General features: G+C 39.8%; 1 protein-coding gene across 7 annotated transcripts in view; it reads left to right on the top strand.

The window, feature by feature from the left end:
- The window catches only part of LOC117396681 (nuclear receptor subfamily 6 group A member 1), a 234,413-nt gene that overhangs the window by 166,375 nt on the left and 42,012 nt on the right, over nucleotides 1-26,026 (top strand). Inside the window, exon 1 of one of the 7 annotated variants that reach the window (XM_059005240.1) lies at nucleotides 22,058-22,170. The exons of the other annotated variants lie outside the window; for them this stretch is intronic. Within the exon in view, the coding sequence (XP_058861223.1) occupies nucleotides 22,155-22,170 (16 nt within the window). The 5' untranslated portion in view covers nucleotides 22,058-22,154. Of the gene's footprint in view, nucleotides 1-22,057; nucleotides 22,171-26,026 lie in introns of those variants that run through there. 7 annotated transcript variants of the gene reach the window in all.

Raw genomic sequence — 26,026 nt, 5'->3', positions numbered from 1 at the left:
ACTGTAATTTGCATGGCTCCATTCTTGTGTTATTATAATAGATATTATCTTTTGAAGAACAGACCAATGCTGCTGCACAAGCTGTCATTATATTTTGCCAGTATAGACTTGCTGGAGTCTTGTCCTAAAAAGTCAGCCACCAGAACAAACATGAGTTATTTTTAGCGGGTTCCTCTCCGCAGAGGTATTTTAGGTGTTGTAGCCCAGTCTACTGCAGCAATCCTCACTGCTCAACCCAATTACTAGGAAACTCTCACAGCCAAATATGACAATGCTGTTGCAAACTTCAGACATTACTGTACCACAGGAGTTAGTTGGAAATGATGTAATACTACTTTTTAGACCCAGAATGCTAAAGGGGCTGAATTCCTGTGAGAATATGAGTCAGTCTGTGTATGTGCGTGTTAGTCAAGTAATGGGCAAGTTTGTACAGGTTTGGCCATGTCTCCAGACTTCACATGATAATACTTTACATATTTGGCATTAAAACTTGGGAGTGCCACTTGACAAGATTTTTTTTTAAATCTATCATTTTCTGTCTGCATATGTCATGATATTTTATGATGCTAAAAATACAGCTTTTCTTGTGTATTTTGTTGTGATTGTGGAAATGTAAAAAATAAAATGGGTGTGTTTGTGAACGCTGTTGTGTTTGCCAGGGAAAATGTTTGTGTTGTTATGAGGAAGGCATGCAATGAAACATAAAAAACATTCCAGGTTTTCAGTGACAATTCTTTTTAAAATTAGTACTTCTGCAAATGTAAAACAAAACATGTACAAGAATAAATGCTCAACATGCATATAGGCACTGAGAATGGCACTAAAGCTCATTTAAAGGTAAGCCTTCATTTATTACAGAATTTGCTGAACACGCTAGACAATCTTTTTTTTTTTTTTGCCAATAACAACATTTGTGAAAACAATGTTGATGAAAACTTCATAAAATAGCAACTTGACTGCATTGAAAGTAGAAAATTGCAGCAAAAGTTAAGATACCATTTATAACTAGATGGTAACTTTACAAGTAAAGTTGTGGGGCTTGCTTTAGCTCTTTATAAGTATTTTTGTGGTAGTGGAAGAAGTTTAAAAAGTTTTACTTTTTAAAGCAAAGCAGTTACATACAGTCAAAGTTGAATTTAGTAAAATAATTGGTCTGATTACTTTGATAGACTACTATATCAACCTTATTACTTTGGACTGCGGGGCAGTTAGATCACACATTTCATCAGACATGTACCGTTTGATTGGGAGAAGATATTTTTAACTGATTTCAGATTTGAATAGCAGAGAAATAGAGGAAGATTTCATACTCTCTAACTTTTTGTCTAACTTGTTGGGAAAGTGGTCAAAGTAGCTGATTTGTGTCAAAAGTCACATTGTTTACTAATTGTCTCATGCTTAGAATGTGCTATAATTTGAAATAATTTGAAAGTTCTATGACAGTTAATTCAACAGTGGGAAGTAGCCTACTGAAAGAAGTTGATGTGGTTACTAAAACAGCTGTAGCTCTTGATTGGTAGACGCCATTCCTGTTTTGATTTCATATTTGAATAGCTGAGAAGTAGAGGAAGATTTAGACTTTTACTCTAAGTATTTGCCTAGCTTGTTGGGAAAATGGTCAAAACGGCAGTTATTTCTAAAAGTTCACAGAAAACGTAGTTGGTGCGGTTACTAAAACAGGTGTACCTCTTGATTTGGTAAAAGTTATTTCTGTTTTGATTTCATATTTGAATAGCAGAAAAGTAGAGGAAGATGCCATACCCTCTAACTTTTTGTCTAGCTTGTTGGGAAAGTGGTCAAATTTTCAGTTGTTTAAAAAAGTTAGAGAAAATTTAGTTGATGCGGTTACTAAAACAGCTGTACCTCTTGATTGGTAAAAGTTATTTCTGTTTTGATTTCAGGATTTATTTATTTTTTATAAATTTAGTCGTTGCCAATTATTTTTTATTATTTTCTCCCAATTTGGAATGGCCAATTATTATTTTGAAGTTCAGCTCACCGCTACCACTCCTGCGCTGACTCGGGAGGGCAAAGACAAACACACGCTGTTCTCCGAAGCGTGTGCCGTCAGCCGACCACTTTTTATTTCACACTGCGGGCTCACCATGCAGCCACCCAAGAGCTACAGCGTCGGAGGACAACGCAGCTCTCGGGCAGCTTACAGGCAAGCCCGCAAGGGCCCGGCCAGACTACAGGGGTCACTGGTGCGCAGTGAGCCAAGGACACCCTGGCCGACCTAACCCTCCCTCCCCCCGGGCGACGCTCGGCCAATTGAGCGCCGCCCCCTGGGAGCTTCCGTCCACAGTCGGCTGTGGAATAGCCTGGACTCGAACCGGCGACGTCCAGACTATAGAGCTCATCCTGCACTCCACGCGGAGTGCCTTTACCGGATGAACCACTCAGGAGCCCTGATTTCAGATTTGAATAGCAGAGAAGTAGAGGAAGATTCCATATGCTCTAACTTTTTGTCTTACTTGTTGGAAAAGTGGTCAAAGTAGCTGATTTGTGTCAAAAGTTACATCGTTTACAGAAAATAGAATGTTGGAAGTCTGGGAGTTTTTAAACAATGGGGAGCTTGCACAAGTAAAAAAAAATGTTCAAGACCCAGTGTATTTCATATTATAAATAGTTGCATACTATTTTCATGATAATGATACATTACATTAAAAATGACATAAAAGACTGGAAAATATGATAAATTCAATAAAAAAGATGTAAAAGACCGAAAACAGCATAACATACCAGATTTGAACAGGCCCTTCCCTGCTTTCTTAGCAGTATTTGTTCAGGCATGTGCAAGCAAGCGCAGTGCGCTGCGTACCACTTTTTAACGCATACCTGAAAATAACACTACACCTGTAAGAAATTAAAGTTACTTTCACTTCTGACCATAATATCTACTTTGACTTCAATTCGGGTAAAATCTGCCAATCTGATTTAGACATTGCCGAAACATCAGGTTACGGATGTAACCCTGGTTCCCTGAAAAAGAAGATGACTACCAACAATACTTTTGGGATATGCCTGTCACAGGTCAACTGTTCACTGAGTATTTTATATCAGCGCTGCCAATAGGCCCCTCCAGGGAGTGACATCCTCGGTCCCGCCTTCCGAGGGAACAAATAGTCACTCCACGGACCTCACTTCCTCTTTTGCATCGAACCCGCGAAGGTGAGCAATGCGACCTCGCAGGTTGGTGGTCGTCTTCTCTTTCAGGAAACCAGGGTTAACAACAATACTTTTGGGAAAGTATACCAAAGCTGTCGCGAGGGAGCGTGAGCGGAAACAGTAGACGAGGGACGTCTCGAGACCACAAAACCAAGGTAAGCGGTGCGAGTGTGCAACCTCAAGGACCCTTGTGTCTAATGAAGGCATAGAGGGATTGTGGCAAAGTGGTTTGTAGTGCACAGGTGTAGAGATGATGCAGTGCTCAAACAATAACACACAGACAGAGTTCACGGTACAAACAGTTCTTTTAGTTTTATTTGTCACGGTTTTGCACCATTCAATAATAGTGCTGGCATCTACACAGCAATGTGTAGTTTGCAAAGCGAAATACTGGGTTTTGGGGCAGTAGGGATTGGGACTGTCCGAGTCACCGTGTGTGGCATGGGTGGATGCCAGCGTCTCATTCCATCCCGCACTGAAGCGTGGGAAGGGAGTATCTCCTCTACCACTGGCCCGAAGATATGGCTGGGAGATATCGGCACGTCAAGCAAGTCCGATTTGTCCGCATCAGGGACCCTTGCTTGGGACAGCCAAAGCTGCCTGCAAGCTACTACGAGGCCTTGCCAGGCTCCGGCCCAGAGCCTGTCCTTGGCAGCTGGAAATCTGGAGCAGGGTGCTTGAAACTATGCGCAGGGAGGGGCGCCGACTGTAGTATGCCATCCAAGTAAGCCATAAGGAGGCTTGTCGTGTTGGCCAGGCGCATGCCTTGCGCTTCCACCGTCTGAGCCTTTTTTAAATGGACCTTACTCTGCATTGGGCGTTAGGGGTCGAGTCCACTGCTGGAAATTCCGCCAAGTCCAGTGCCCCCTCGCCTTCTAAGGAAGCCAACGGGGTTGCCCGGTTCACCACACTCGGCGCCGAGGCTGGGTGGTTCCAAGAGGACTGTACCTCTTCCAGGAAGTCAGGGAACACCGGGAAGGGCTGAAGACAGGGCAGTGCTGCCTGCATGCTGAAGATCGACCGCTGTCCAAGATACATGTAGGAACTTGGAAGCTCGCTCTATGAGTGCCAGGATCGAGCTTGGAAGAGGGGAAAGCCCAATGTCTGAGGTTGTCTCGGAGCTGGGGCCCATCTCAAAGGTTAGCTCTTTGGTATCGCCTCCTTTGTCATCCTGAGGAAAGGGGCTACCATCCCAGGAGGCCACGATTTGAGATCGCATCCTGGTCTTCTTTGGTCACAGCCAGGTCCAGTTCTGAGACATCCGGGGTGACCACCGGTAAAGACGGGGTCATTTCCGGGGCAGGTGTTAGCAGCGGAGCCAGGGCCGGAGCAGGAGGTTGGGCTCTAGGACCTGAACCATTTGGTCCTTTAAGTCAGGTATGTTCTATGCCTGTTTCAATTGTCTCGCCCACTTAGCGGAGGAAACTTCTTGCTGCAGGATGAGCAGGCATGGAACTTTTGTGTGTTCGTAATCATGGTTGCACTATGTGCATGCTGTGTCAAAAGCGAGGCACGATAGGGTGAAAATATCAGTTGCCCAAGCACTGAGGCTTTGAGGCACCGAGGCGTTGAAGAACAGAGGGCTTCCAAAGATTGAAACACTAAGGTCAAGGAGTGCAGCAAGAGGCTCTGAGGATCTGAAAGGTGCAAAAGCACAGAGGAGTGTCTAATAAATGGATTATCGAAGCACTGAGGACATTGTGTGCATCGAGGCTCTGATGCCCCGAGGGTGTTGAAGTACCGAGGGGTGACAAGCACCGAGAGTGTGACTGGCTGACAGTGCCAAAGCACTGAAGGCACCGTGTGCGCCGATGGCACTGTGTGCACCAAGGCTGTGAGGCGCCGAGAGTGCTGAAGCACTGAGGGGCACCGAGCACCGAGGGCAATTAAACTTTGGAGCTCCGAGGCACTGAGGGCACTGTGTGTACCGAGGTTCTGAGGCACCAAGGGTTGCTGAAGCACCTAGGGTGCCAAGCACTGAGGGCACCGAAGCACCGAGGGTACTGTGTGCACCGAGGTTCTGAGGTCCTGAGGGTGCCGAAGCACCAAGGGACGCCGAGCACCGAGGGCATATAAGCTTGGAGTGCCGAGTGCCTAAGCACTGTGGGTGCACAATACCAGAGCACCAGGGGCATCGAAGCACCGAGGGTTCAAGCTCCCATGGGCGCTGAAGCACCAGGGGCACCTAACGCCTGAGTACTGATGGTGCCGAAGCACGCAGCAGAACCGGGCCCCGGTGGAGTGATCACACGTCTCTCTCTCTCTCTCGCTCGCTCTCTCTCTCTCTCTCTCTCTCTCTCTCTCTTTTTTCTTTTTTTTTAGCTGCAAGTAGCAGGTTATAGGTAAGTTAGAAAGCAGTTTGCAGCGCAAGTGATGCACACTGGTGAAAAGAAAACGAAGCACAGTAGCACAACGATAATAGCTTAGTTCAGAAGCTGAGTTACTGATTCTGGGGAAGTGGCAAGCTGACTTCCAGCAATATTTTAAAAAAATAAAGCAGGGGAACTCCAGTAAAACTTGAGTGAGAACTCTTTCATACAACCTCAATCACAGCACCTGGTTGGTTAGTACCTTACCTTACCTTACCTTACCTCGGTGAGAAGCAAAAGAGGAAGTGATCTTCGTGGAGTGAATTTGCCATGTGAATTTATTGACGTTTCTTGCAAACAGTGATGGCGTGCTAAAACTTAATGCAAAAGAGGAAAAAAAATTTGTCTGTGATGTTTGCAGTTGGGTTTGTGTGGGGGTGTGTTTACGCTACAACCTAACTCAATAACAATTTCTTATTCTTACTATGATTGGCTGCAAAGACAACAGGGCTAACCAGTGATTGGATAATGTTTTGATGGGTGGGTTTTTATTGTGCACAGTTTCCTAGTAACATTAATATTGTAATAGAAAATAAAAAAGGACTCGTCTCTGAGTCACGGAGCCTGAATGTTCGAGTCCGAGTCCGTGTCACACAGGGTTGAGTCCAAGTAGAGTCCGAGTCTTTTGTGGTTGTGACTCGAGTCCGAGTCATGAAAAATGCGACTCGAGTCAGAGTCCCGGACTTGAGTTCTACAAGTGTGTTAACAACATATAATTTCTTACCCAGTCCTTTTCATGGTCTGTCTAATCTGAATATAAAGATGAATGATTGAAAGATTGCTACCTGCGAATAACCAAGATGTGCAGTAGCTGAATACAATGTCCAGAGGGGGTTCATGTAGCAAGCAGTCCTGCAAATCTACTTGTAAACTCTTCAAGATGCTGGATCTTGAATGACTTCGATCCCTGTGACACCCACCAAACAGCTTGTAGGACATGAGGTCCAATGGAAGGATTTCCATTGCCTTTCATATTGACTGGAGAGTGAAATCAAAGGTCAGGTCAGCAATGTCACAGTGGAATTCTGCTCCTGAATATGTTAGAAACATTTCAGTGCCAGGACGTGCTTGTGTAAACACTGTTTACAGGGGAGGGCTCCTGGGATAAAGCAAAAAGGTCCATATGAATGCATACATGGGCTAGACTACAGAATGATACAAGCTGCATTCAAACACTTTTAAAGTCACATTAAAATAGTGCTGGACAAATATTCGAATATACAAGAAAACACTGCTTAGAATGAATTTGTTGACAGAAATAACCATTTTTGTATTTGTTCCTATTTTTAAAATGGTTGAGAAGATTAGAAGTTTATTCTCAGTTTTCAAAACACAGTTTAACCTAACAATGTTCATAAACACTTTTGGAAAACACTCCTTAAACAGTGCTTATAGTTTTATGAATACTCTATAAGGTATATTTAATTGATGTAAACAGTGATGCAACAACCCTGGCATTTGATTTACTTTTAAAGGCAAAAATACTCCAGAGTTTCGCACACCTGTTTGAGATGTTGGTTTGGACAAAGCCCTCCTCTTTTGATGCAGATGTGTTACTCTGTGGCCCCACAACCCACTTTAAAAATGTCCTGAACCTATAATATAATGAATTGGGGGCTGCATGTTTCTCTCGCTAGAGATCACCAATCCTAGTCATATGTCTTAAATGAATTTTGTTTGTTTTCTTCAAAACAGCAAACACTCCAAAGTAATAAAGTCAGATGCAAGAAAGGTTTATAGGCACTGCCGTGTTAGAAAGAGGACTGTGCTTGATTTGCCATGTCTGTCCATCTACCTGGGAATTAACCTTAGTAAATCCTCCTATTGTATTCTGCATTAGAAGTTACATCCCCTATTAGCAGCAACTACACTACAACTTCATTTCATCGAGAGTGTGCATCTTGCACACAGAATGACAAGGACAAAGCATTTGAAACATTTAAACCCCCACAGGCTCTAAAAAACAGATTCCATATGGAAGTATGAGCGTTTCACCTGTTTCTTTTATTTCAGTCTGTAACAGGGCGAGGTGCCCTGTACATTGATTTGTTTATTTTATTTTTGGAACGGGGTCTCCCCCTCAGCCCCTGTGCAGTGTTATTTTGTATTTTGCTTTGTATTATATATTTATTTATGTGACGGCGAAGCGCCGGTATTTTGATATTTTATTTATTTAGAAATGTATTTAAATGACGGCGTTGCCGCATTGTTTGTTATTGTTTAGTAGCATGAATGGGAAGCCCCAGCCATACAGTAATTAATAAACTTGTGCAGATTGTGGCCGAGGGGTAATAGAATAATTGCCAGCTAGTTAAACCCCTCGGCCACGATATAAAAAGCCTGCAGCTCTCTGCAGTCAGGGTGGGTGTTAGAGCGGAGAGAGCGAGCGAGGAGCGAGAGAAAACAAAACTAAAAGAAAAAGAAAAGCCAGGCTCAGTGAAGGCAATCTGCCCAGCCTGACCTGGATCATTTATTATTATTCTGTGTTCGGGATTTGTTTTGTTTACCTATTTGTTTACCAGTCCACTTCAGTAAATCTAAAACTATTTATACATCAAGACAAATATTTAAATTGGGTCCAATCTATACTGAAACACTAAAGATCTATAGTAATCGCATACCCCCCCTCAAGACAAATTCAACTTTTGGAATCATTAAGAGCTCTTTTATGTGATGGTGTTCTCCCAATGTTTTGTGCAAACTTTCAAAGCAACAGCTTTCAAGGGCACACAATGCAGAAAAAACAGCACTGCTCTCGAAACATGCATTTTAACTGGTGAAATCATGATCTGTGAACTTCAGAAAAACCTTTGGACCTTTGTTTTACATCCTACCATGGGTCCTTTCAGACTCCACCCAGTGATACTTGAATCACCACTTAGGTTAAATTGAGACTTGGCTTTTTCTAACTCCATTCAACATGTAGTAGTCAGGTGTGCTCTGCTACTAGCCGTGGTATGTATTTCAATTGCTCTTTGTTTAATTTCTGTAAATCTAATGTAGATTATGGTATTTTCCAAGTAGAAATGTACAGTAGAGGTCTGACTGTTGCTCCACCTGTGCCCCGCTGAGATAAACCACAATTTTATATGCAATCAGCTTGTGTACAAAGGCATCCCAGGAGGACTGCAGGAGCAAGTTATAGTTCCTGTATATACAAGCATACAGCACGCACACAGTTTCACAATCCATGTGTTATTGTATTCACTTCACATCACATGCAATCACAAGGCTGATTCAAATCACCAAACAGCAATCCCATGGAAGGAGAAAGTGACACTGGATCTGAGTTCTGTGGGTAGTTCATTCCAGTCTGCGGGGGGCAGCAAAAACAAGAGCCTTCCTTCCAATAGTACTTCTCACTGTTTTAGGTGCTAAAAACTATATTAAATGTTAGTTGTAGGTATTTAAAACTCTCCAAGGGTATATTATTACAAGTGACAATATTAAAATGTGAACTGATATTTTGCAAATTTTTCGCACATTTAAAATCAAATCATTTTTGTCAAACCAGTCCTGAAGTTCAATAAAAACCACTCTGTAGGGTATTAACTAAATCATCAGTTCCCTTTCAAGTACGAAATGTAACCATTACCGTTTGAGATATATCTCTTACAGCCCGAATTACCTGAGCACACTCTATCAAAGCTGCTCCTTGAAGAGCGTCAGATGTTGTCGCCACCCCAGGAGATAAATACGAGTGACACACAAGGCTCAGCGCCATTTTTCTTTCAGCCTGCCTGGGAAAGGATTGAGATCTGACTTTCTAGTCATGACTACAGAGAAGTTGATATATTCACTTTCTGAAATAATTTTACTTATTTTAAGCGTATAATTCTTTCTTAGCCTTAGGTTCTGGTTAAGTGCCGACAGCTCTCCCCACCCCTTCCCAGGATTCAGTTGCTTGTTGTGGCTAAGTTTCATGCCCTCCCTTGCTGCTCAGCTGTCCATGAGTTGATATAATTCTTGCTGGTGCCTTTTCATTATAGAGAGAGATTATATATATATATATATATATATATATATATATATATATATATATATATATATATATATATATATATATATATATATATATATACAGTATATAGTGCCAAGAAAAAGTTTGTGAACCCCTTAGGATTTTCACATATTTCAAACCTAAAATGTTATTAGATCTTAATCTAAGTCCTAATAATAGATAAGGATAACCTGATTAAACAAATGACACAAAAACATGATACTTTTTCAACATTTAGGTAGAGTGACTGTGGTCTTGAACTTTCTCCATTTGTAGACTATCTGTCTGACAGTGGATTGGTGGAACCCCACATCCTTAGAAGTGGTTTTGTAACCCTTTCTAGACAGATGAGCATCAATTATTTTTTTCTGAGGTCCTCATAGATTTCTTTTGATTGTGGCATGACGTGTTTCCACACACACCTGTATGGTGAAGACCAAACTCACAAAGTTTCTGATCTTTATATAGGGTGGGGCCTCCCAAACTCACCCCTGAAGATCTACCTGATTATTAAACATCTGATTCTAATTATCCCTTAATTGAGCTGATTAAACCAGGGGTTCACTACTTTTTCACATTCCCTGGATCTTAATTACTCATTGTTTGTCTAATTCATACATAATTTGGTTGACATGGAATAGGTTAATATAAACCCTTTTGGATATTTAAGAAAAGACTGGTTTTGATTCAAGAAGGCTATCATGGTAAAACTGGAATTTCCATAATTATCATTGGGGTTCACAAACTTTTTCTCGGCACTGTATATATATATATATATATATATATATATATATATATATATATATATATATATATATATATATATATAATATATTATAAAGTATTATATATACATTTTTAGCAGGTTTTAATACATTTTTCATTCAGAAAGCCATGCGTTGACTCGGGAGGGCGAAGAATCAGGCCTGGTTGTTAACCAAAGTACTCAAACATCTGACCCTAATTATCCCTTTAATTTACCTTGCACACCAAACAAATGAAAGAAGCACCAAACTTTGGTGTCATTTTTTCTCTCAGACTCCCTCTATATACTACTACAACCCATTAAAAAAATCTGACCAAATACAATGTGAAAAATGTGCAAAAATGCAGAAAATCAGACAGGGGGCAAATACTTTCACAGCAATGTGTATATATATATATATATATATATATATATATATATATATATATATATATATATATATATATATATATATATATATATATATGTATATATATATATATATATATATATATACATACAGTATATATATATATATACCGTATATATATAGTTTATCAATTCTTGATGGTGCCTAAATAGTAATACTATTTGCAATGTATTAAACATGTTAAAATGCTTGATGTAACTTGCTTAAATAACTTTAGAATGTGTCAATACAATTCTTAAATTTATTTAGCTTATTTATTTATTTTTTAATTTAGTAGTCGCCAATTAGTTTTTTGTTATTTTCTCCCCAATTTAGTAGTGTCCAATTGTTTTGTTTAGCTCAGCTCACCACTACCACCCTTGCGTTGACTCGGGAGGGCGAAGACGAACACACGCTGTCCTCCGAAGCGTGTGCCGTTAGCCACCTGCTTTTTTACACGCTGCAGACTCACCCTGCAGCTGCCCAGGGCTGCGTTGTCCTCCGACGCTGTAGCTCTGGGTGCAGGCGCCCGGCCAGGTCACAGGGGTCGCTGGTGCGCGGTGAGCCGAGAACACCCTGGCCGACCTAAACCCTCCTCCACCGGGCGGCGCTCGGCCAAATGTGCGCCGCCCCCTGGGAGCTCCCATCCTCGGTTGGCAAAGGAATAGCCTGGACTCAAACCTGCGACGTCCAGACTATAGGATGTGTCCTGCATTCCACGAGGAGCGCCTTTACTATTTATCTTATTTTAAGAAATTTCATGATAAAATATGCTGTGCAAATTAACTGTTTAAATTACTTCATGATTTCTATAATCTATAGGATTTTAACTAAGTAGAACTTGTTGGGCATTTATCAGAAAAATGAATGATACTGTGGATTATTTTGATACAGTAGTTTTTATAAACCTTTGATATTTTTTCTGAACCTGATATAACTTTGTTAATTAAATACATGGTTAAATGAAACTTGATACTTTGAAGATTATTTAAAATGATTTTATAATCATTTACTTTGATTAGAAATTAAAGAGTTGTTCTTCGTTGAGTCTGTCCCTTTTTATCTTGTTGGTGAATGCACTGGTCAAGTACTTTGAATGAACCCTGAATTTATAACCGAAAGCGCATTTTTAGTATTTTTATTAAGAAAGTGTCAGAGACTGCTATGCATCTCTGACACTGACACTGGCACAGCATGACTCACCCCATTTTTCCCTGCAGTGCGGTCAACAGGACTAAGAGCCCCGTTCTCCCTTAATCCAACACTTTGTCCTCTGGCTCCCCTTGTCCTCTGCCAAAGGAAAGGGAACAGAAGGTGCCATAGCAGGCATTCTGGCAATACTGACTGGGTTGTGGGGCAAATGGAAAAGCTTTCAGCACCCCCACTATAAAAATGGTTCCAGCGCCTCTGGCAGCAGTCCCTTCTGATCGAGCTGCTGTGAGGCCCCCCAGTTGTCTGAGTCGCCAGGGTTCAGGCACCATTGGACATGAACACCGAAGAATGAATCTTCCTGTCTGAGGAAGCGGAATCAGATATCTGGACTCCCACGGTAAACCACTCCCTGTCGGAGGAGCTCACTTCTTATATCTTCCGTGCTACCACGGCGCTCAAGTGCCTTGGACCATGGAAGATGAGCCTCAACACTATATTTAATAGAGTGCTCACTGCTGTGCACGAGTGCCCTGCCCCCTGGTTCTCACAGTTTTTCTGCACAAGGTGCAATTGTCCTGGGAGCACCCAGTGACTGCCCCGGCTGTCTCAAGGTCATTGGACAGCTTTTATAGGGTACACGACGCAGATAAGTTGGGCTTTGCCCAGTTTCTGTCTGTTGAGTCTTCCATCGCCTCTCTAGTGCAGATGCCAAATCTAGCCTTGCTGTAAAGAGACGTTTCATGGCAATTTGCAGTACAGAACATCAGTTTATTTTAACTCCTGTCAACCCCTATGCCAGCAATGGTATGGGGGTAAAACGGCAGGTTTTCAGTCCCCAACAAAAAGATTCCCTAAATAATAAACAAGTCTTTTAATCCACCCGTGCATGGCAAAGTGCTCCAGGACAGGTTGTGCTCTTGTGGTGCTGTGCTGTGCAGTGTTGTGCGTTGGTAGTGGTGGCTCTGTGGTTGCAGCTCCCTAGCTTCTACTCATCTGTGAACACCCAAACGTTGCGTGCCTGACAGCTGATCACAATAGATTTGTTTAGAACTACGCTCGTTCTACAAAATGGTCGACTTCTGGTTCCATCCTACCATTGTGTCTGGCCATCTCCTGTAAAAGCATGCCACCAACCTTACCTAGACTTGCAGCTCAGATTCCTTCTCTCCTCGTCACAGAGCAGTGATTTAAAAGGGAGACCAAAAAGCTTAGTTACAGCAGCAGTACAGGAACAATGTTAAAGCACATGAAAATAAAGTATCCTGTACATACAATGTCTGCTTCTACTGCTGGTGCTGGATCTAGCGCGGAGGAGGTGGGCCCAGACAAACATCAATGCACGCGTACGCCAGTAGTGCTAGGAAATGCAAAAAAGTTCTGGCTGAAAACAAAACAAGGCTGATTATTGAGACGATTGCAGCTGACATTTCCATTGTGGAGGATACCAGATTCAACAGGTTAATGTATTTTGTAGAGCCAGATTCCAGAATGCCGTGGTGGTCGTTTTTGTTTTTTAGTTTGCCCTTATACCGAGGGAGATTTTTGCAGCTGCTATTCTGGGGCTGAGACTTGAACAACTTTTAGTACTTTTTTTTTAAAAGAGAGAAGATTGCTTCCATTTTATGTTTATTTTTTGGTCTTCTTTTTTCCTACTGCTGCCAGCCAGACCAGTACAAACTATTGCTTTTAGTAAAATAATAAAATAAAAAAACTTTTAATTTTTTTTTTTAAAACAGAATATTGATCCTGCAAATGTCACAAGTCTTTGAATTAATGTGATGCTTGGAATAAAGTCAGTTTGGTATGACCATAACTAGTTCTTGTCTCTTTTATATACAGTAAGTAGGATAGGTTAGCGATTTAGATTGTAGCACTGTTTGAATAATTAGACTGCATAACATTTATGTAATAATGCAATTAATGCTTGCCCTCTATCAAGACAGACCATTATTCTACTCCTGGTGCTATGATGTGTTCATATTGCTTCACAGTTTTTATACATTTATTTATATATAGGGCTTAATTTAGTAATTTATTGGGCTTTTAAATAGGCCAAGCCTTCATTTTTAATTTACAACCAGAACTTACAAGCGAGATCACAACATGTCATTAAGCGACTGTCACAAAGACGGCCGGAGTGGGTGGCGTCAGACCAGATCCAGGAAATAAAACGACAGAGACTTGGGGTTTTGGTGAAGCTGAGCGCGTGATCGCGCTCAGCATTTAATAATTAACAGACAGAAAATAAAAAGGTTGTAAACATACAAAAACACAGGACACGGCACTTGAGGCCAAAATAAATAGACGAACAAAAACATACTAAACAGTAAACAGACAAACGGTGAGTGAAGCAAAAACAAATGTTTCTTTCTTTCTTTCTCCTCTCTCTCTCACCCGTTCTCCACTCACGAACACCCAACCCCGAGTGAGTGCTACGTGTCTCTATATATATTGTTGTGCTGGGATTCAATTACTAATTAATTATTCACTTGAATCCCAAAACGTGAATTCATTACGTGCAACCCCGTGCTCACATATTATTACATACTTTAAATGCACGTGAAGTGATCCCGTGCCTAAATATAATTATACAATTTTAACTCACACGTGAAACACAGACCCGTTTATATCCCATGTACCAATGACTATACACCAACATTTAACACACCACACGTAACATACAACATATAACACACAAATGCACACAGGGGCGGGGCACATTACCACAGCGACAAATCTTTATTAAAGCTGTAATGAAAAATAAAGTATTTTGCTAGACACACTATTACATTCGTTATGAGTAACTCGGGCTCAAGTCGGACTCGTTGCATTTTTCATGACTCAGACTCGCGTCACGGCCAGAGAAGACTCGGACTTGACCTTGCGTGACTCAGACTTGGACTCAGACATTCGGGCTTCATGACTCAGACTCGACCTTGCGTGACTCAGACTCGGACTCGGACATTTGGGCTTCGTGACTCGGACTCGGACGTTCGGGCTTTGTGACTCGGACTTGACCTTGCGTGACTCGGACTCAGACATTCGGGCTTTGTGACGGACTTGGACTTGGACTCGGACTCGCGTCACGGCCGCAGAAGACTCGGACTTGACCTTGCGTGACTCAGACTCGGACTCAGACATTCGGGCTTCATGACTCAGACTCGACCTTGCGTGACTCAGACTCGGACATTTGGGCTTCGTGACTCGGACTCGGACGTTCGGGCTTTGTGACTCGGACTTGACCTTGCGTGACTCGGACTCAGACATTCGGGCTTTGTGACTCAGACTCGGACGTTCGGGCTTTGTGACTCGGACTCGACCTTGCGTGACTCGGACTCAGACTCGGACATTCGAGCTTCGTGACTCGGAATCGGACTCAGACGTTCGGACTTTGTGACTCGGACTCGATCTTGCGTAACTCGGACTCGGACATTCGGGCTTCGTGACTCGGACTCGGAGTCGCGTCACGGACACAGAAGACTCAGACTTGACCTTGCTTGACTCACTCGGACTCGGACATTCGGGCTTCGTGACTCGGACATATTAACGACGAGTCCTTTTTTCTATTACACAAGAAATTCTATCTTTCCAGTCCCGCTTCTTCTAAAACTTCCACCAACAACTACATCTCTCAAAAAACAATGTCTTCAGTTGCTAGGAAACTGTGCACAATAAAAAACCACCAACAAAACATTATCCAATCACTGGTTTGTCCTGTTGTCTTTGCAGACAGTCATAGTAAGAATAAGAGATTGGAAGCAAGTTAGGCTGTAGCGTAAACACACCCCCAGTCCAGCTACAGATCCAACTGCAAGCATTGCATTAAGCTGTACAAGGAATAATTAATGTTAGCATGGTTAACAAGTAAATCATTATTTGGCTTTTAACAGACTTTTCTCTTTACTACTTTAAAGCATGTTCTAAGTTTTTTAAGCACTGTAGAAATGCATTTCTTAAACTGCATTTCTGAAAAACACATCATTCTGCTGAGCTCCCTGAATCTCTGGAATATCATTTATTTGCAGTGAAAACAATAGAACATTGGTCATCTTAGTAATTTGTTTACTGAAAACAACAAGTAATTTAAAAAGAATAATCATATAAGTTCTAGTCATACTTTTAGAGCTTCTTAATTCATATCAGAAAGTCGCTGTGTGATTACACATTCTGTACTTTGCTTCTAATCTCCACTCATTCCCCACATGCCGTCACTGTTTGCAAGCAACGTCCATGAATTTACCTGTCAAATTCGATGTAAAACTAGAGAAATTTGGTCTGAAACTAGTTCAGAGCTATAGTAAAGCAGTGTGCTCTGCATATGTATGTACAGAACAGTAGGATTTTATCAGAGCTCTGCATTGTATAAACCACCTATCTGTTGTTAGCATGGATTACCCTAAAAAAATGTTTTAAAAAATCTGCAATCCAGGACAATGTGACTTATCCCCTTAGTCAAGCTGACAAGATAGGTAATGCCTTCATTGTATCACTGATGAAAGCATTGGTTAAAATGTTTGCCTGCAAAATACTCATTCTACAGCCCTGCCATCATGTCCTATGAATCGGAAAACGAGGGCAGCCTCATCAATGCCCCATGCACAGATTACAAACGAATCTCAGAGAGTCACAGTGGCTGAAATACACTTTGCACCATTTGTTTTCTTTGGTGTCTTATTCCTAAAGCTGTGATTTACTGTACCACAAGGCATCACCTAAATACAAGTTTACCACAGTAACTTTACAGTTATTTTGCAGTCCCCCCATGGTTATACTATGCATTTACTGTCATCTCCCATGGTTTGTCATTTAATATGGTTTACCATACCTTTCTGGGCTTTACAAGGCTTCCTCATGCTTTACCATGGTTTCACTATACCATATTACACTTTGGGGCAGTTTTATAAGGGAAACAAAAACTGCTTTTCAAATTGGTCATGGCAAGAGTTTTGCTGTCCACAGCAGTTGGGCGTTTAGCTGAATAAAGTTATTTAAGGAAAAAAATCAATTACTACTTTATGCTGGTTTACAAAAAATCTGCATAAATAAGATTAAGTTGAGTCATTGTCATTCTGTCATTGTCAACATCAATCAAAAAGCAAGGCAGAGATGCTAACCCTTAGGAATCTTCTTAGTTTAATTTAACACAATGGGTCAGAAGCTGTGTAGAAGAGTGACAAGTCGGGGTCTCCAGTAAAATGGTACCATGTGGATTTGCAGAAACAATGCAAAGTGGGAGTTACATTTGTGAGGATTTAAACATTGTTACTACTAATTGTGAGAGAATTCGAAATAATGTACCAAACAGGAATTGTTACATTACATTTCTGTATACTGTCTTTTTGATTCGATTCAGCATCTGTTCCTTTTGTATATAACTGTTAGATTTCAAATACATGTATATAGTGACTATTCAGTAGGAATGTATTTATCTGTAGAATTGTCAGTTATCTCATTGCTAAAATAAGACCTTAGAAGTCACACATGCCTTTGAATTCGTCATAACAACATCTGACACATGCGCTATCCACATGTATTCCAGAAGAATGTCACATTTTTTTATCGGGTCAGAAAGACAGCCGAACGGAAGCCAGCAGGTTAGGCATTTTGTGAGATGGAAACTTGAACTCTTCAAGAGGCACTGCACAGAAAAATGATCAAGATATCTGCTGGCATTTTCCACTTCGTTTGAACTACATATATTTAGTGTCAAGCTCCCAAACCCATGACAGTGCATTGTTACGGTTACAATGCTGTTTTTTAATGCAAACTGTAGGTAGCTAATTCACATTTAAACTATCCTTCTGCCATTTAAATGTTCCTGTTATTGTAATCAAAGCAAGTGATTCCATTGACTGAACAAAAGGATTGCTGACACAGCTAGTGGCTCTGGGAACCTGAATGAGACCCATCCCTGGGCTGTTTCATTTGCAAAACATTCCTCCCGGCTCTCACAGGGTTAAGCTCCATCATTCCAGATTAGAAAACGAAACGACAGAGACCAGCAGAGTAACATTAAACAGCCTGTAGGTCTATCAATCTATCAGCCCGTCTGTCTAAATGCATGTGAATATCTGTGTTTTACCAGCATCTCACAAGCTTAAAGAGCTAAACAAAGTCTTAAAAGTCAATATATTTCTTATTACCTGTATTAAGATTATAACTGGTTCCCCTTTTACTGTGCTGAGGGTCATTTTCACTTTTTTGATTGAATATTTTCAGATTAATTCAACATATGCAAATATATATTTAAAACAACTGTGTCCTGGTAGTACCAAATATGCACAAGAAAATGTGCATATTTAATAATAATAATAATAATAATAATAATAATAATAATAATAATAATAATAATCTTTACTTTTATATAGCGTCTTTCATAGTGGACCACCATCACAAAGCGCTTTACAAGATACGAGTGTGTCTTTCCTATTTGTTTAAAGCTAAAGGTCATTTGAAATCTTTGCATTGTAAGGTCTTCATTTACCACCCATTGTAGTTATAAAAAAGCAGCTGCTTTTAACCATTTGTTCCACCAAATAAACAAACAAACAAATAAACGGTTTGCTGTATTCTAGAGATGGGAGTAAACCCTTCTCTTCCACTATTCTTCTTACATTACAGAGTTGCAATGTTAATCTTCAATTCTACTTCTGCATTAGATTTGAATCAAATTAAGTTGTCTAAAAGGTATAACAAAAAACAAAGACCTCACAAAGCACTAGCATTATTACGAAAGTTTATTAGCGACACAAAGAAACGTTTTATTACGTTATTACGAGATAATATTGCATTATTTCACAATAATGATTGTGTTATTTATGAGAGAGTTTTCATCAGCAATAAAAGATGTCACAGTGCAGCTGAACAGTGAGAATCTGAAGCACCTCTATTACAGTTCCCTCAGTGTGAAACAATGTGTTTGCAGTGGTGTCAGTTTGTGGAGGTCGGAATGTGTTTGCAGTGGAGTCAGTTTGTGGAAGCTGGAATGTGTTTGCAGTGGAGTCAGTTTGTGGAAGTTGGAATGCTTGGTTTGTTAAAAATAAAAGTTTTCTAGAATGTATATTACAGTTTTTGAAAAAACTTCACTAATACATACTATTGTTACTGCAGTAATGTAATACCCATTTCATGATCACATAGGTTAGGCCAGGGGTTTTCAGCACTGTGTGTGTCAGGACCCCTAGAGACAAAAACGTAGAAGCAGGGACAACCTCCTCACTTTATCAGGTAGCTTATCATAGAATACAAACAATCAATTTTAAAGCAAGATGAATGGGAATGACATGAGTCGTGTGAAAACTATACATTTATTGCGAAATAACGCAATAATTACTGCAAAATAACACAATGTTAACTCGTAATAACGCAGTAATTATTGTAAAATAATGCAATATTATCTCATTATAACGCAATAAATATTTTTTTCTTTGTGACGCTAATGAGCTTCCGTACATTATCGAGTTGTCACATAAGGTAAATTCTATTTGGTTTGTCAATGGAAGTGTAAAGTGCCTGTTTAACTTCATGGCTTTGCTCTACAGTGCCTCATAGTGGATTCAGAGTGGGAATGCCTTGAGTATCTGTTCCAAACACATCACAGAAAATTACATCCACAAATACATTAAAAACAGTAGCTTCCTTGCCAGGTCCAGAGATTTCATTGACAGTAACATACTGTTGTTAGGTACAATATAAAATGGAAGTAGTCAAATTGCTTTCCTTTCATTTCTGATTTAGACATTTAGCAATTTGTATATCATTTTATTAAATTCTTAGTACAGTGTAATATGTTTTAATTTGCTGTATTTAGCCATCGCTAATATAGGTACTTTTTATATAAAAGTAAATAAAATGTAATTAATAATACTTTTGTGTTATTTATAACAATTATTAGTATCAAGTAATTATCTTTTTGCAGTATAAGTAAAACAAATTTGAATGTGTTAACTTGAGTATCTCATTCTGAATAAAGTTCTGTGTAAATTCAGCGACACAAAAACGTAAGGTCCACAGTCACTTGGTTTGTTTTACATGAAATGTAATTTGGCAAACCACTGAATAGAATAGTGCAAACTTCCCATTTAGTAATGTGGCTCTTAAGGATGGGTGTGCCTTAAGGAAACAAAGGGGGTTGGTGTGAATTGTGTGTGTTTAAGAACAAACCCTTTTTCAATGTAGCACTTTACTGTAGAATGAATGTCTCTGCAGTTAAACAGTATCTACAGCTTATAGAATTGTGAATACTGCAAAACGATCTGCAGCATATTTTGTATAATAATGACAATAATGACTTTTAAAATGAAGTATAGAACAGTATGTGTTATTTTAAAGTCTGTACAGTATGTGCTGTATATACTGTGTTGTGTAACAGGCTTTTAGCCATTGAAGAAAAGACAGAAACTGTACCAAAAGGGATTATTAGCAGGAGTTCTTTTGAGATATACACAGAGTTGTTTGTTGTTTTTACCCAGTGTAAAAATGGTTTGAAGAAATTCTGTTAACATTATATGACTAAAGAAAGAACTGTACCAGTATGTGCCTAAAAATGTTAACCAAGTTGCTTTTATAGATAAAGGTGCAGGAAAGCTGTTCAGTATGTTAAAATATCTGCATTGAAAGAATGTTTTTATTATATACAGTATTGATTAAGGTATAGTGAGACAGAGTGCAGGGGCTTATACTTGCATGGAATAGAATGTATAGCATACAGATTACTGTAGTATTTGCTGTGGGTTTTAATTTAGTAAAAAGCCTCTACCACTGCTAACCTCTTACCAGTACACATATGGTGATGCACTACTTATGAATTGGATGGTGTTACAGTCAGCTGATCAGCCACACACTATAGAGGCAGGGTAGTCCTCTGGGGGGGACGGGGGGGGGACAGGGGGACACTGATGGTTGGCCCTTGCAAATATTTGCCCTCCAATCAGAGGACAGTGATCAATCACTGGCCCTGGCTTAATGAGGGTCCTGCTGGTGAGGAATGCTTTAAGAGGTGCAACATTAGGGACATCCATGAGGAGAGGAGTGGCCCATGTTTACACATTCTGCAGATGCATGAGGATTGAAAAAAACTGTAAATGCTCTCCGCCCACAGCTCCCATTGTCATACCGACAGTTAGAAATCTCTTGATCTTAAATTCACCTTCTTTTTCAAATTCTTCACTTCAAGTTCTTGCGTTTGAATGTGAAAAGCCTCTTATCTGTGACCTCACAGCTCATTAGCATAAGGATCAGATCTCTTGCATTCAGCATAGTGGCAGCCTGAGGGAGATGTGCTTCCTGCAGTAGACATGGCTAACTGATCAGGAGCACAAACACAACATGACTTTCTGAAGGCTTCTGTGATATACCTGGGATGAAGCAAGAGACAAACTTTATGGAAGGTAAATGCCTGCAATGCTTGCCAGCTGGCTTTTGGTCAGCATTTGTAATACATGGCATATTCTACTCAGATTTCAGCCAGATTCGGATGTGTTTCTGTGTTTGTAGTAAAGGGTGATTGGAACTCATTCATTGAACTGTGCTCATTTCCAGTCCTTGGATCTACAGTGGACTTGATGAATCAGTGCAGGAAGGTTACTGTAGACCTTAATGGATGGCCTTGCTTAGCTCAAACAATACAAATGACTTACTCTTTCTAAGAAAAAGAATGTGATTTTATCAGTGATTTCACTACTATTAATCTCAAGTAATACTTTAGTTTGCTGCCTAAATTATGAGATTCAGCGAAGACATTTTGCCAAAACGTTTGTCTGCTTGACCACATACGGTTTTATGGTTGAGCAGTAAGTTATGTTTCATTGGCTATTGTGTAGCAATAGTTTCTTGTCTTAACTTTTATATATACAGTAAAGCCTAGTAAAACAATTTTTTAAACGTTTCAGCAATTAATGCATTGCAGCTGTATGCTTGAGTGTTGGTTTTTATCACTGATTGAATCCAATGTTTATATATGTATATATACTTGAACACATGTAACTAGATGTTATAATTGAAGCTGCAGGGTTCATTTGGGTGGAGTAGCATTGTTAAGTGGAGAAAATAGTGCTATCAGTTCCACTTTGATAACCCTGGCCAGCAGTGGCCCTTCAGTAAAGTTGTGACCTTAGGGCTTGAACTTTGCAGTCACATGATCGCTTGTAAACTGACTGTTGCATCCCAAGCTCAGCTAGCAGAGAGAGATTGACATTAGTGAGAGAAAGAAACATGAGGTGGTTGTGCTGCTGCTGCTGGGGGCTGTTTTGTAGCAGATACATGTTTTAATGGCTGCCAGGCAAGTGACTGGCAAACTGGGAGAAGCATGAAATGGATACATGGGAAGGTACAGTCATGGCATGGTTTTTGTTTTCTTAACCTCTTAATTGAAAGTGTGTGAGTGTATTTATTGAAGAGGGACCTCATTGTTTTTAAAAAAATATTCTATTTCATTTAAATGTTTGTTAAACTTAAGTGGGGAACAAGCTACAATATCCTTGTCTTTTTAAGACATTGTTTGTTTTTTGCGTTTGGGGGTTAAGTGGTGTATTATTCATTTCTTACTCACTGCCCCACCTGGGAAATGTTGCTCCCCTCTCAGTTGATAGCAGCAGGGTCAGGGCGGCTCCAGATAAGATCGTTTTGCCCCCCGGGGGCTGATACTGCCCCACAGCTGCTTTCCACTTTACATCTTTTTTATTTAGTTTGCATAAAAGCGCAATGCTTAAGGGGGTAGTGGGGTGTAAGCTTAAATCTACTGTTTCAATACCTGTGCTGCTGCATCTTTCATTTTCTTTTGTTTATGTGGTTGACCAGCTGAAGTGCTAAAAGCATCTGATGATCATTAAGCCTCCAGGCCTCAGCTTGGGGCTGACATCCCACTGCTCCAGTCAAACTCGTATTTCCCTTCTCTTGTGTAATGAACTCACATTGTTTTCTAATTGGATTTATTTAATCCTAATTACTTAAATAAAATTAGCTTTTTTGGTTTGAGGCACTGTACCTAAAACATTTGGTAGTTTCCTGAATCAAACTGAAAGGTATAACAGTTATTTTCAGAAATTAGGAATACAAGGGTTAAGAAATCTCAAAAGGGATTTTTCTTTATCAACATGGACCCTCAGACCATCCAATTTGTTTTGAGGAAATCTTCCACAGATGACTTGGGACTGCTTTTCAAATCTTCATCACATGCAAAACTTTGATTTGAATTGATATGAGAAAACAAGAGCCAGTTCTCAGTGTGTAGATACTATTGCTTATATGAGGATTTTAATGAGAGAATTAAACACAGCTAATTGAAATACCTCTGCTGGAAATGTTTACACTGGGATGTCTGTGCATTGTTTTAGTAATCCAATTCAAACTGGCTTGCCCTTGTAAATGTGAGATGCATGCATGTGCGTATGTTGGGCTTCTCTGTATTTTATTATAAGGTGTGGTAGTTGATGTTTTTTGTCATCGCATGCCTTGATAACGTGTTTCATTGCAGTGATCATCTGCAAACAGGAGCTTTGTGGTGTAACATTTCCTTGCTTCTGTGCCTAACAGCTGGGGATGAGTTTAAGACAATTAGGACTAACCATTAAGGAGAAGCATTTCTTTAGTAAAGCAATTCATCTGCAGTTGCTAAACTGCTGGTAAAGTGTCAAAACAAATAGAGTACAGCCATTTGTCTGCTGCCCATTTTCTATTATTCATTTCATTTTACATTCTCTGAATCATATTACCTCCTACTAACCTGTAATTGGCTTTTTTAATTTAAAACATTATTTTTTCAATCTAATTCCTATGTGTTTAATGTTATTGCCCCACTTGAATGGAACTGAATGCAACTTGATACTGTGTGGTATTGTTCTTTTAAATGAATCCTTGCTGCAGCTGGCCACACACAGGTTTTTGTTTTAACTGATTCTATTGAGTCATATCTCTGAGGCAGTACAATCCGGTCTTTCACCATGTCATTCTCCTCAGGCAGGAAGTCCTATTTCTTTAGTGATTCCCCATGATGGGGGATGGGGCTGGTGCTGAGACTGGGGGAGGGAAATAAAGCCTGTGTGAAGATCAATAACAGTGGGTAAGGTCAGGGCTTTGCACACAATAATGGAGGCTATATTTAGCCAGTGATCAACATGGGTTACTTCTGACATTATGATACATCAAAACCCAAGCACTCACTTTGTTATCCTTCTACTGTGAATAGAAAAGTATTTAGATGTCTTTATTTTCTATAAATAAGGACCAATTCAATTTGTTTTTAGCTAAGAATTTTGTTTAGTAAAACACAAATTCTTGCAATAAACAGAGCAATTCAATTTGTATTTATTTTCATGTTGCATCATTATCGATGATGTGTTGATTTAATGAAAACGAGTGTCTCATGCATTTTGTTTATTGCATGTATTTATATTTTCCTAAAAAAACCAACCAAACAGAAATTAAACAATTTTCTACAGAAAGCTATCTGGAAACAACTAGGGAACACGGACTGAGTCCAAAATGTGATGCCAGTAAAGGGTTAACTGTAACCTGACTGTGTTTTTAATGTATTCCCATGAGTTCTTGGGTATCGGGGTACATAACACCCATACATGTACTCTTTATATTGAATGCACAATTAACATTTTCATGGCTACCATGAAATTGACACCATCAAAATTATAATTTAAGAAAAACATCTGCCTGTGTCTTAACCTGCTTTTCCTTTAAAATTAAGTTTAAAGATAATTTTATCAAAAATTAAAACAATTAACATTTAAAACATATGTACATTTCTTACATGGCTTCTTGTTTTAATATTGTTGTTCTAGTTTTATGAAGAAGACATCATTATTGAAATTGGCCTCACATAAACAGTATATATATATATATATATATATATATATATATATATATATATATATATATATATATATATATATATATTGTTTTAACACACTTTCACAAAACTCTGCATTCCAGGGATTTTTCCGTGAACAATACACAGGTGTTAACATTGTTATACCAGCTGATAAGAATCAGACTAATTTAGGTAAATGTTACTACATATGTGACCACCCTATCACCCCCCACACACCCACCCACATACACACACACCCCACATACAACACACACACACACACACACACACACACACACACACACACCCACAAAACACACACCACCACCACCCCCCCCACACACACACCCACACACCTACACACCACCACCACCCCCCCCACACACACACCCACACACCTACACACCACCACCCCCCCCCCCCACACACACACACCCACACACACACACACACACACCACCACCCCCACACACACAACACACACACACACACACATCTTCTGACAAGTGTGAAGCAACAAACACTGCTGAATAAAAGATATATTTTTTCTAAATAACTTCAAAATTAAAAGGTATATTATAAATGTATATACATTGCAAGCTGGAAATGCTCAAAGGCCCCAAATGAAAACAAAGAGAATATTCTTCTAAAATGAAATCTGGTTCAGCATGGCTGTATTGAAAATGTAACACATTAAACAAAGGGGATGCAAAGCAGTAATATTTTATTTGGATTAATTCAACATGCCATCAACAATGATATGTTAATTGCTCAAATGTGATGTGAATTGGGCCCGTATGTCATAAAAGCTAAAGTAACCAGTGAATGTGTTCCCTATCCCTCTCTCCCAAGGGGAGAGGAGGTAGACTGCAGTGGGGAAGATGGGTAAAGGTAGTGGAAATTATACAGGAACAGGAGTGAAGTTTGTGATGCAGCCCTTAAGATAAAACTGGCCAACCACGCATAAACCACTGCGTTGTTGCTGCTTCCATTTGAATCCCAAGTCCAGCCAATCCAATGCTTGACTGTGCTGCCTTTAGTTAAATAAGACAAAGCCTCATGTGCCTGCTGTTTAGTAAGCTGAAGAACACACAATGGAAAAATACAGCTGAGAGCAGCAGCTCCCCTCTGGACCGGTTGTATTTCTCAATGGGAATTGTTTTGATAAAAAGATTGGAAGAAGCCACCCCAGACAAAGCAAATGAACAAACGATTAGGACTGGAGAGCTTCAAACAGAACTGAATACATCAGTCATTTTATTTTAATGTCACTTATCCATTGGTAAAGGGTTATCTAATATCCCATGACTTTTGAGTGAATTGCTTTACAGTTCTTAACTACAATTTTATTAGAATGCCATTA

Source organism: Acipenser ruthenus, chromosome 31 (genome assembly GCF_902713425.1).
Source record: "Acipenser ruthenus chromosome 31, fAciRut3.2 maternal haplotype, whole genome shotgun sequence".
NCBI lineage: Eukaryota > Metazoa > Chordata > Actinopteri > Acipenseriformes > Acipenseridae > Acipenser > Acipenser ruthenus.
The sequence above is the reverse complement of the archived record's forward strand: the minus strand, read 5'-3'. Positions and strand labels throughout refer to the sequence as shown.